Genomic DNA, 13,240 nt, shown 5'->3' on the forward strand with positions numbered 1-13,240 from the left:
TAATCAGAAGAATATAGAAAAATAAGAACTGTTGCTGGGACACAGTAGAAAAAAAACAGGTATTTTACAGTTAGCCAAAAATACAGGACCTTAAAAAAAAGTTAATAGTTCAAACAGAAATCTTGTGAGCACCTAGCCACAGATAGCCATAGATTTTATACCTCTACATATATTACATTTATCTCCTTTTATTCATTTTAGTCTTCCAGATAGTAATTATGTAAGAACTTTTTCAAATTTTAACATGCAATACAATATCAATGACCTAGGGTTTTATCATCTATTGAAGTGTTCAGTGTTACCGGGACTGAAAAGTTGAAAGGATGAAGACTAGTAAGTTAATAACTTGGAAAAAAACCCACCTCATTGAGAAGGACAACTTGATACCAAAGTAAAGCACCAAAGAATGGACTGAGTTCTTCACTTATAGTTAACAAAAAAGAAAAATCCGCATTTAGAGCACAACTGGTTTTATTAGATCCCAAGCAATATCTCAAAGCTATAATCAGCACACGAATGTTCTAAGAAAATTAACTATTTTTCAGGACTGATAGGTGGTGGTTTCTCTTCAAATTAAAGAATTTAGATGTTTGGGTACTTAAAAAAATTAAAAGCTTGAAGTTTAAACTTAATGCACATTAAACTTAATTAACAAAAACCAGCAAGAACCAAAATGTTGAGTTCCTTCAGTCCTGCATAACCTAAAATATAGATTTTTGTGAGTTATCTACTCAAAGGCTTTTGCTCTATTAAGATACTATCTGTTTTTATTTTTTCTCAATACTTAGGAATATTTTAATAATTAAAAACATATTTCCTTGACAATTTCTTGGGTATTTTCCTTCCATTACTATGTGGCTGTTTAGGACAGATTAAATAATTGAGGTGAGTTGTCCTGTATTTGTAACTTTTAAAACGCTTTAATTTCATCTTACTATTTTCTGAATTTTCTAAATTTCATTTCTAAATTAAAAACTATCAAAATTAACATTATTTCTTGAAGCATGCTCCTTTATGTAATTCCTTATTGCTTTGCAATCAAGAATTGCCGTTTATAATAAAAAAGATTTTATGTCACTCGTAGGGAACATTTAAATAATTAATAATTGATTTACTATTACCTACTAGTTAAATGAAAAAATAACTCTATGTAAATGTATAATGGTTTCTGTCAGCAGACTGTATAGTTACAAACTACTTGTACTAACGTATTTTAAAATGAGAATGGACACTTTTCAATCTCTTTGTAAATTATGATGTATCATCAATTTAAGACGTTCCATAAATCCATGGCAGATCTAGCTGTTAGTCTGCACTCAGTGTAAGTTAACTGAAAGGGAGATCACAGCCTAAAACATTTTAAATTTTATAACTAGAAAAAAAAGGTAGGGTCTAAATTTGAGGTTTTATGCATGGATTATGGTTTCCTTATTACTTTTACTTCTGATCTTGAAAACATGCACACAAACATGCCCATGTACACAAAAGCATTTAAACCTTTCAAAGTCAGCATGTGCATTTACTAAGTAAGTTGTATATAATAATGCATATTAATTTAGGACCTGGTTTGCTAATATTCACACCTGCAGACCCAGTCTTAAGTTAGCATTAGACCAACACAGGAATATATGCTACTTAAGTGAACAATACTGATCTTACACTATCAGGAAATGAACTAGAAGGCTTAATGATTAATTTTGGTTCACAATTTTTACAAAGGGATCTGTTAAAACAACAATACTGTCATTTACAATGGGTATAACTACATCTCAAACTTTAAAAATCTCATTATTTGTTTGGAAAGGCAGTAAAAATAATCTATTTGGCCAAATAGTGATATGCATTTTTATATATGATTCATCTTCTCTACATAAGACTGCAAGGCACTTCCTAGAAGCTGCTTCTTTGCAGTCGTTCCAGCATTTTACATGAGTTACAAAAATGAATGTAATAGATGTCTCAGTCCATAACTGGAAACAATTGATTTTTTCATTAGATAAAAGTGAACGTTTTTTAACAAAATACAAAAATGAAAAAAAAAATATTCCTGCAACCATATAATCAAATTTTAAATACCTGAATAATTAATGCAGTAAGTTGAGCTACTGATGCCTGGCATCCTTCAACGTGATCCAGAAGAAAGCTCATAGTTGGATTCTGACATATACTGTCTTTATCTTGGAGTTGTCTTCTTCCTTCCTCATTCAAAATGACAGAGAGGAACTGTAAACTAGCTATATATAAAGCAGGATATGTGTCTGACAGATGTATACAATCACAAATGGTACCTGAAAGGTTAAACAGAAAAATAGAAATGCTGACATTTCATTCTGAATAAAGCTTAAGTGCTTCAGAACTCAGGAAGCCTTATCAAAGAAAGCGTGAGCCAAAAAGCAATTATACCTGTGCACTGCACACAGAATTCTACAAATTCTGTGTGTTTGCTAAGATTTTTAAATTCTAAGAAAGAAAACTTTGAGTTTGTAAGATGTCAGAGAATCTTGGTGACCTACCTTCAGTAACTACTGAAGGTATAAATAAAGTAAAATAAAAATAATTTAAAAACACAAATGCTATGTAATAATCTTGAATTCCTATATCTCTTATCTCCCATAAAAACTTTGCTTTCCTTTTATGTAAGGTATTAAAAACCCAAACATACAAGGAAAAAAATAAGTGCTATTGAATTATCTCAGGCTCCACTCACAGGTGCCCTATTTGGTTAAAGCATACAACTAGACTCACTAACCCATATATATGAAAAAAAATAAAAATGTATCTGGCAGTTCAAAAGTTAGTCTGATGATATAAGAAAGAATTATAAAAATCCAGTTAAAGGATTTTCTTAAGGTCAGTCAAACTCTGCACACATTGGTTTTTGTTTTAGTTATGCCATCAGTAATTACTTATTAACACCTAAACAGGAATGATCCTCTTCTATTTATTAGCTGAGGTTAAAACCCACCCAGGAATAATTATTACCAATTATTGCTGTACAGTGATTTGCAAGGGCTGCTGTCACAGACGAAAGACACATTTGACCACCCTTCCACAATAATGTACTTAGAAGGCTGAAAAGGTCTACCCATGTTTCATGAAGCACAGAAGTTAACTCGGTATCTGCAAAGACAACATAGAAAAAAAAATAAAAATCAAACCATTGATACACGTACAAACCTGGATAGCTTAGCCAGATAACAACTGTCAATTTAAATGAAGGTGGTACATAAATAAAGACCTGCCTCTGCATGGCTGTACTGCAAAGAAAGTACTTCATTACCTAACTCATCTTTGGAGCTGATTGAGAGAATCTTGAAGGTATTTCCCAAGAGAGGTTTCAACAGTTCATCCTGGATTACAAGCTGAGAGTCCACCAATAAACATGATTTCAGAAGCCTGGATACAGATGACAAGTACTGAAGTAGTAGTAACACCTGTTAAATATTTTTAAGAATATATGAAATAAAGCCATGTATTTGCATATTTTCACCTTCTGGTTTTGTTTTGTTTTAATTTAAATACTCTCATTACCTCAACTGACTAATAACATTTTTAATTAATATACACCACTTAAAAGAAATAACAGGATATAAATTTTAAATAATTCTATTTTTTACTGGAGAACATGAAGCAGAATTCCTAGTCTGGAATCATACATATTAAATCAATTTTGTAGTGACAAATTTTCTAGTTCCCTGTGAGAAGGTCATGACTCTCATTCTATGTACAGCATCATACTCTCTGGAAGCTCACAAATAAAACCATCAAAATTATGATAAATGTTGATTAATATATATGTATTTACTGAAAACAGAAGCTAAATTAGAAGCTTTGGGAAACAAAAAATATTCCTGACATCTATTTATTTATTCTGAAAAGAATTCTGCAGAAACACACCTTTTTAAAATAAACTGGGTATCTTTCTTCAAAGTAAATCTGAATGCAGAGCAACAGAAGGTTTAAAATAGTGCTGTACCATGAACATGGAATGTTCTATATGTTATATACAAAGAGTGAAATTTGATACAAAAGCAGTTTCATTGGCAGTAACCCTAAACGCTTTGCATGGAATAAAATTAGTTGAGAAGTATGTAAGTGTCTGCAGGACTGGAGACAAAGTAAAACAGCCAGGTTTGTTGTGGAAAATAAATATGAAATGTGTCAGTAACTGTATCTGCATTGTACTTCAATACCATACAAAGAAATTCTATTATTTCTGTAACTGCTAAACTCAATTCAAAAGCACAGAGAATCATATGAATGTAGCCTATAGCAGTGTGTGTGGACTATGTTAATGAGTATGTATTATGCAAACTAATTAATTTTATAATTTAAAAAAGTTTGAAAGTAACAAATGCTTCTCTAACCTGGTCTTTTACATGTTCTATATGACATGGATGACCCAGTGGAGCTTTCAGTTCCAAGATACACCTCTCAACCAGGTTAGCGCTTACAAGACTAAAATAAAATGAAGTAAGATGGTTAGAAATATACTTAAATAATAAAATATCCTACTAATTTAACATTCCATAGCAGATAAGTTTTTAAATAAACAGTAAATATAATTAAGCGCTTTCTTAATATAGTGGGGTTTAGATGTAACTCTAGTGTAATACCAATTACAGTAACCATAAGTTCTTTTAGAATAGTTAGACTAACATGAATTCCAGTGGCTGTTACTGTACTGGTAAAAATGGTTTGTTTACATTTGATTGCTTATTTTCTTTCTTGTAGAACAATAAATAGCTCTGTAACAATACAAATTGTATTTAAACAAGGGTGGGATCTTTTTTCATTACATGCAGCATGAAGAACATCTACAAAAGCTCTTGAAACGTTAAAAATCCTGAATTAATTTTCATGCTTCACTTCAGGACTTCCAAACACTCTCTACAGATGAAAGAATTGGTTACTATATGAGTGTAAACATGGAATACCATCCGAAGACTATTTTGAAATGGTTCCTTCTTTAAAAAAGAAAAAAACAAAACACTAGGGCCTATCATCTAATACTTTCCCAAATCTGGCAAGCATTATTTACTCTATTGTAGTGTTACAGCCCTTGGTTCATCCTCAGAACATTGAATAAAATTCAAAGAAGAATATAAGAAGATAAACTGAAATTATCTACAGTTTTCTACTGTTTCTAATTTTCTACTGAAGAAAACAAACATTTAAAATTTACATCTTCAAAAAGAATGACCAAACAGCCATCTACACAAAATACTAAAACATTACCAGAGAACCTGTAAACCTGTAGAAGACAGACACCACAAATTGAATCATCAGTATGTCTATCTTTAATTTGAATTAAAAAAAAAAAAAAAATCCAGATCTTTTATTTTGATGACTGTATTTTTTTTAAAGGCATTTTTGAAAACTTCAGAAACAAGAAGTGGTCAATATATTTAACAATTTGAGTAAGAAACACTGCTAGATCTTATTTCAAACTTTTCACTTCTATTTCTACACCTTGCTTGTAGTCCAGCAGTTATTGATCTCATACCTGCTGAGAGCTGTTAGCAAATGTGCTTGTTGAAGAGCAATTCCAGTATCTCTTGGTGTGACAACCAGCAGATTGTGCAGAAGGCTGCAAACAGCTGACAAAAGGGCAGGTGTGACTACAGCATGCTGTTTAGACAGAGTAGCAGACATGGGAGAATTACGTTGACTTGGAGATTCTGTTGTGGTTGTATTGCTTTGACCTAGAATGTGTTTAATAAAAAAAAGGAAAAACACAAAAGATTAATTGGGGCAGCTACACAGAACAAACTGCTTTTTCATTTAAGTTTCTTCCACATTTAAAACAGTATAGTCTGGTACAAGGGAAAAAAAAAAAGTAACCAAGAAATCAGACAGAAAATCTATTCTTTCAAATAGTTGTGAAATAAAATGTTCCTTCTACAAGGCACTAATAATAATAGTTGAAGAAAAATGGTAAATTTGGAAACATTTTTGGAAAAGAATTTTCACTTCTTTCCTTAACAGAAAAGTACATTATAAACTTAATGTTTCGAAAGGGTGACTGGATGACAGGTGTAGAATCTACTGCTTGAAATGTAACCTAAGACTTATCACCCATTTTCACTTATTTCTGTCAAATGTATTTATCTCTTTCTCATTTTAAAGGAAGTACTTCATGTTTGTCTACCAAAGCAACCACTAGAAGCATCAATGGTAATTGTTCCAGCAATACATAAGCTTTATATGCATGTACTGGAATATGGGCAGGCTACTACATCATCTTCATCATTATGTACACAAACTCAGAGTTTGACTTACCTTGTGCCCTAAGTCGATCAGCTGCATTTTCAGGAATAAAACTAGTTGAATTTGCTGCAACTATTGCCTGAAGCTCAGTAACACTCCCCAGTGATGGTGATGCATACCAAATCTAGAAAGACATAAAAAGAAAAACAGTTGATTTCAGCTTTTATAGACCAAACTTGTATTTATATTTTGCTTGAAGGCAGGGGAAGGAAGGAAACCACCAACACAACAAACCTACAAAACAACGCAGACCTACAAAATGATGCAAAAATTACTGTTAAAAAAATTTTGCCCACCATATGTGTGTGTATATATACATTTATTTTATAAACATTCAATAATTACAACTATTGAAAGACGTGCAATATGAACAGCCTGAAATATTTCTGTTAAAAACTGAACAATGGCCATTTTACTGGAAATTCCTCCTCTTCATTCTTCTTTTTAATCCATATAATTGTTCAATCTATGTTTGAAATAAGAGAGAAAGGCATTACCGAAGTATTTAAACTCAAATTTTTCATGGACTATTTGCTCTGCTGAGAACATCAGCACTTGTCCATTTGTATCAGGGCACACTCAGATAAAAATATCAGAAGCACATTCATCACCAGCCAAAGTTGAAGTTTCAGAGTCTTTCCAACTCTGGGTACTTTTCTTAACCTTAGGCTTGTGATCCTTACATGTATTCATCTTGTGGTGAAGAAATGAGGTATTTATATGACAATAGACAGTTTTACTGTTGTGCTACCATGTTCCTTCTACCAATTCTATGTGATCTATCAGATTATTCATTTTGGATGCTTTCAAAAATTCTTGATGCTCATTCTACTGTGTCTAAAACCACAAGCTTGAGATCAGAAGACCTTGAGTCTCCAGCTTAATAATAAGCATTTATTCAGCACAATTTTAAGTGTTCTAATAAATATAACCCTTTTTCTTAAAAAGTAGAAACCCAAAATGCAACTTCTAACAGTCCATATGGTTCTTCTGCAACAAGTAAAGCCCTAAAAGGGATTACTATCATCATTATAATTATTATTATTAAAAGCTTTATCTGGTTAGCAAAAATATCGGCTTCCTGCACTCATGGAACATTTATTGGTAATTGCTTCACAGTGGGACATGGGTTACAACTAGATATTTTCTGCTATCTTAACAGAAAACATATAGTAACATAATAAAGCTGCTTCCACAATGCTCTGCCTTCCAGGAAAGAAAAGATATTACTGCTTTTATAAATCACCTTTGATAAGGATGAACTGGGGGTTTGAGACATTGTATCTAGTAAAGGATATTTACTACTGCCACCATATTCTTCCAGGAGCAATGAAGCATTCTGTTGCTTAATAGCGAAACGGGGTTAAACAGGGAAAAGAAAGGGTGGGGGGAGGGAGGTGATAACTGCAGATTAGAACAAATACGAAAGAATACAAAAATTATCTGAGTGGAAATACAGGACAAATGTGAGGGTTTTTTTCCATTTATCTACTAGTAATGAGTAAAAGATCTTTTCTTAACCTCTAGTATAAAAATCCCTCTGGCATTGCGTTAAGAGGCTTGCAGTGATTAATTCTATTCAGTTCACTTTTCAAAGGTTTAAATCACTTAAATGTATAGCACTCTGGTAACCATGGTTCCAGAAAATAAGGCACACATTTTTATAAAATAGCAAGATGTCATAGGAAAGAATGGCCATGACTTAAAGCTCTCTGGAAATTGTCTGCAAATCTTTAACCTGCACCATTTTTAGCTTAAGTTTTTTAATAACTGCTCATTTTGCTAAGCCACCCTGAGCACAGAATCGGCCTTGCGTGTGTTTGCAGTGTAAGCAAGTATCTCCATGCTGATTGGTGCTTTCAGTCGTATATTCTAAACACAAAACATGTTGGTTAAAATAAGAATAAGGCTTTGTTCTCTGTAATTATGAGTTAATGCTTAAACTATAAATTCTATAAAAGAGCAAGATTTTTAATTTTTTTATTTAACAGAAATCTGTAATCCACCAAGATCTTAAAGACATTAAATACAATGCATATGAGTTAACAGAGTACAAACAACTGAGTGCTGCTGCTGTCTTTTACATGACCTTGAATCATTGATTTCATCCCCACACTGCTATTCCTTACTCTGCAAAACGAGCAAAAATTTACTTATGGCTTCTACAAGAACTCTGACTATTTTACAGCCTAAAGATTTTAAAAAAACACAACAAAATGTTATTAATAAACTTGCTTTTTAATTTTCTCAATTGTACTTTCCACAAGTTCCAGGAAAAATTTGGAGATGGAAAAAAATATGAAGCGAAAAAGTAATTTATATACTATTTTAACTTAAGTTTATATGGACCCTGTGTGAAATAAGACTTTGATAGCACATAAATAAATAAAAATGTGGGTTACATGAAATACGAAAACTGAGAAAATGGCTTTTTTTCTTTTTGTCAGAATTGCTTTCAAATATATTAAAAATATATATACAGCTGAACTTTTCACAGAAAATAAATTAATATAATTCAGTTAAAAGACCTTACTTTAGCTTATGCAAAGACGTGACTTACTGAAATTAAAAGCAGTTTCAGCTTGTAGACTGACATTCATTAAATGAACAGATTTAGGCATATTTAGAACTTTTTAAAAATTATATTAAAATATCAGAGAAGAGCTTGTTAACGAAACGATTCTACTTGGTTTGATAGCTGGTAAGTCTCAATTATTTGCGGCTGTTGTCATCAAATCCGTACCATACACACACACAAACCATTTTTCCCTTCCATAGGACCCGAATACTCCCTTTCACCTGTGATGGGGAAAGCATGCCATCTAGTGGCCTCGGAATAACTACATCTTACTGCAACCATAAATACGTCAAATTTAGAGAAATATTTCTACAAACTTACCGTAATAACAGCATAAATGTATTTCTTTCTCTCATATATCAAAATAGAAAGCTTTGGGGCAAACTGTAGAAATATAACAGATGTATGAGATTCAACAAGGCCAAGTGTTGGGTCCTGCACTTGGGCCACAACTCCATGCAACACTACAGGCTTGGGGAAGAGGGGAAAAAAAGATGCCCAGAGGAAAAGGACCTAGGAACGTTGCTCAACAGCCGGCTGAATATGAGCCAGCAGTGTGCCCAGGTGGCGAAGAAGGCCAACAGCATCCTAGATACTATCAGAACTAACGTGGCCAGCAGAACAAGGGAAGTGATTGTCCTGCTGTATTCCACGTTGATGAGGCTGCACCTTGAGTACTGTGTTCAGTTTTGGGCCCTCACTACAAGAAAGACATAGAGGTGCTGGAGCGAGTCCAGGGAAGGGCGACAAAGCTTCGCTTTACCCTTTACAAAGGGTAAAAAGTCTGGAAAACAAGTCTTACAAGGCACGTCTCAGGAAAATGGGGCTGCTTATTCGTGAGAAAAAAAGGCTGAGAGGAGACCTTAGCACTCTACAGCTATCTGAAAGGAAGTTAGGTGAGGTGGGGGGTTGGTCTCCCTAGTAACAAACAACAGGACAAGATAAAATGGGCTCAAGTAGAGCCTGGGAAGGTTTAGATTAGACATTAGAAGAAACTTCTTCACTGAAAAGGTAATTAAACACTGGAATAGGCTGCCCAGGGCAGTGGTTGTATCACCATCCCTGGAAGTGTTTAAACGTGGTTTAAACACTGGACTTGGCAGAGTTAGGCTAATGGCTGGAGATTAAAGGTCCATCTTAAAGGTCTTTTCCAACCACTGATCCTGTGATAACATGTGAAGTTATATACGAATTGCAAATGCCAGATTTCAGGACAAGTCTGAGTTTTTAGAAGTATTTCCAAACTTTACTAGATAGACACTCAATAGTCCTTAACTGCCCTCTGAAATACAGCTTGTATTCAGCCTCAGTTCTCTATCTCGATCTTTCTTCTCCTAATTAATACTAACATTGGAACATCAGACCTCTGCACCTTGCCTTCCAGCTTGGAAACTTAGTATCTGTCATATCAGCACTAGTATTTTTTTAAAGGTAAGAAAAGTAATTACTAAAACAGCTTACAGCTGCTTAGAAAGATTATGAAGGACAAATGGAAATTAAATTAACTTCTGTAAAGTCAATTACATTTTTTGCATGAAATCTTTATATGTATCAGGGGAAGAAGGAAAACAAAATCATAGAATCATAGAATCCTAGGGGTTGGAAGGTACCTCGAAAGATCATCTAGTCCAACCCCAAAATAAAAATCAACTTGAATAAGTATCTCTTACATCAGCTGTAAGAGCAAAATTTTAGCAAATAGGAAGTCTATAACATCTGGAAGGTTATACAAACGAATGTGTCTTAGCATTACATTGTGCTTTCCACTTTACATAATTAGTTGTCCATATGTTAAATGGATTTGTAGAGCCATACCTTTATGTTAAAATATGATGCTACTTCACCTATATATTTTTTTTTCCTTTTTTCATGGTACTGAAGCTGAAACAATTTCATATACTGAACTCTTCAACTATTAATGACAATTCAAGGACAACTGTAAGTAGATTAGACACTCAAGCTTGATAAGAATTGCTAAAATTTAATTTTTACCTCAAGTGACATGCAAAACAAGAGGAAATTTGTTCAGCTTTTATTCCTATAAGAGGCACTCAATCTATTCAATAAAACACAATTTTCAGATTATTGCTTATAAACAACCCAAGATTCTTATGTAAATGCTTTTTTAAGGAGCATTCATGTTAGCATCTTCTTCCTGATTTACACACACTTTCATTTGTTTTAGTTTCAAGTATACAAATTTGAATACTTGTGTTTTAAATAAGCCCAAGAGTTTGTTTTTTTTTGTTTTTGATAGATAGTCAAAACAGCAAGGAAAAATAATGAAATATTTTGAGACAAGATTTCAATCCTGTTGAAATGTTTTTATGATGAACTACAAGAAAACTGGGCATAATTATTCCAGTCAATACAATAATATCTGGTTGCTCTTTAACAATCTTTGCCATATCCACACATCAGAAACTTCTGAGCTCTGATACTAGGAATTCCACATTACATTCAATGGTTATTCATATATAAAAAAAATTTCCAAGAAAATCTAGAATTATAAAAACAGATTTCAGTGCAACATGTCAGAGTTTTCTTGAAGCTGTGCTGTAGTCATTGAAAAGGTATTATTTTTATCAGGTAACTAATAAATGTTATAAAAGCTTCCCTCATAGTCTGGTCCAATATTGCAAATCTACTCTTGAACTGAATGTTTTCAATTTCTTCTCCTTTGCCTTTGCCATCTTGAAATACAGCATATGTTTACAGCATTTCATTGCAGTAATCACCCTAGTCAGAAACAAATTTTTCAAGCAGCCACCTGCTTTCTTCTATTTTTTCATGTCTATTTTGGGTCTTGCAAACACTTGTGCCACTTTTACGTTTTACAAATGCAGTTTCAGAATCCAGGTATTGTTATGGCACAGAACATAATTTCAATCCCGTGCACTTCAGTGGTTTTGACTGATCCAGTTTTGTAGCACTGTGGTGTAAATGTAGGTTCGCTCTGAAAGGACAGTTTGGATAAAAGCAGCAAAAGTGACAACTGTGGATGGAGATGACTGCATTTTGTCAATAAAGCCAATTACAAAGCCATCTCTAGAGAATATGTCTTGCTGTGAGAAGCTACAGAGTTCAGCACTTGCTTACACACTTAACAAGTCAAGGTATTTTATTTCTTTTTGCTCAGGTAAATAACCACAGAAGTTTTCTTCAGCATCTTAAAAGTACATTTCAACTTAGTTTGAGCTTTTCAGTCATCAGTTTTGTTTTTTGTTTTCTTGGGTTTTTTTCAGCATTTGCAAGAATGCTGCTTTTCTTCAAAGCGTTTAATGAACAACTTTATAGATCTATATAAATCTCTATTTCTACTAATCTATATAAATAGATTACTCTGCCAGTTACCATAGTTTCAGATGTTGACTGAGAATGTGAAGATCGGCTTTGACTGGATGGAGCCCTCCAAAGATTAAGGGAATCATCAAAATCTGTATTAAAAATAATAAATAAATTTAAAAAATCAAACAAAAAGGTTTCATTTCTCATTACTACCAGACCAACAGACAGCATAATAAGAAGCTTTCCAAAGGATTAAGTGAAACACAAAAGTAGCCAACTGAAGTTATCCTTCTAAAGATCTCGGAATACAATTTTTCACACTTTGTACCTATGAATTCTCATCCAGCAAATCCTTTGAAAAAACACGAATAAAACAAAATACAATTTTCAGCTGCAACATAAAGTCATCTTGAAAAAGCTACACTTAACTCAAACTAGAGTCACGTGGCCTTTAGTAATTTGACATAGTACAGAATTATTTTATTCTAAATGTAATAGTAGAAAAACATTGAAGATACTGAAGCTTCACAGCAAACATAATGAACAGATGTCCTCATCTTCAAAATACTTCAAATTTGCATTTGAAGATAAACAGTTTCAAGAGAACCCATATTCATAAATATAATAAAGACAGGATTACTTTGTAAATCTGTTTCAGAGTTATAAGTGCCAAAAATTTTATAGCACAAGCCTGTCAATAATAGGTTTTGAGGCTGTCACATATTTAGAAAACAACTAAGAACAAAGCACTAGATTACACATGTTCTGAGTACAAAACTCCCAAAAATTTAAGCCCTATACATATCTTAAATTATTAAACTGAACTAACGAATTCACTTTTCAATGTAACTTTGTGGATGAGGGTTTTTCTATATTCCAAAAAATATAAGGAAAACTGACTGGGAAAAATCCCCAGTTTGAAATGCAACAAAAAAAAAAAATCAGTAAGATAAACCAATGCAAGATCTTCTATTAAGAGATGACAAGGGACCTATTAAAATCAAGAAACAGGTCATTCTAGATAAACAGCAGAATTCTGAACATATGAATGGACTTCCAAGCCTTTCAAGAACTACTGTTTTGTAGATGAAGCAAATATTGTCT

The 13,240-nt window shown here is 33.0% G+C and overlaps 1 protein-coding gene across 1 annotated transcript in view; it reads right to left on the reverse strand.

The window, feature by feature from the left end:
- The window catches only part of RTTN (rotatin), an 84,740-nt gene that overhangs the window by 16,867 nt on the left and 54,633 nt on the right, over nt 1–13,240 (reverse strand). The window contains 7 exon segments of the mRNA XM_009995636.1: nt 2,077–2,288; nt 2,983–3,120; nt 3,281–3,434; nt 4,368–4,458; nt 5,507–5,705; nt 6,283–6,394; nt 12,203–12,285. Of these exon segments, the coding sequence (XP_009993938.1) occupies nt 2,077–2,288; nt 2,983–3,120; nt 3,281–3,434; nt 4,368–4,458; nt 5,507–5,705; nt 6,283–6,394; nt 12,203–12,285 (989 nt within the window).

The sequence above is a fragment of the Chaetura pelagica genome, unplaced genomic scaffold (assembly GCF_000747805.2).
Source record: "Chaetura pelagica isolate M959 unplaced genomic scaffold, ChaPel_1.0 scaffold63, whole genome shotgun sequence".
NCBI lineage: Eukaryota > Metazoa > Chordata > Aves > Apodiformes > Apodidae > Chaetura > Chaetura pelagica.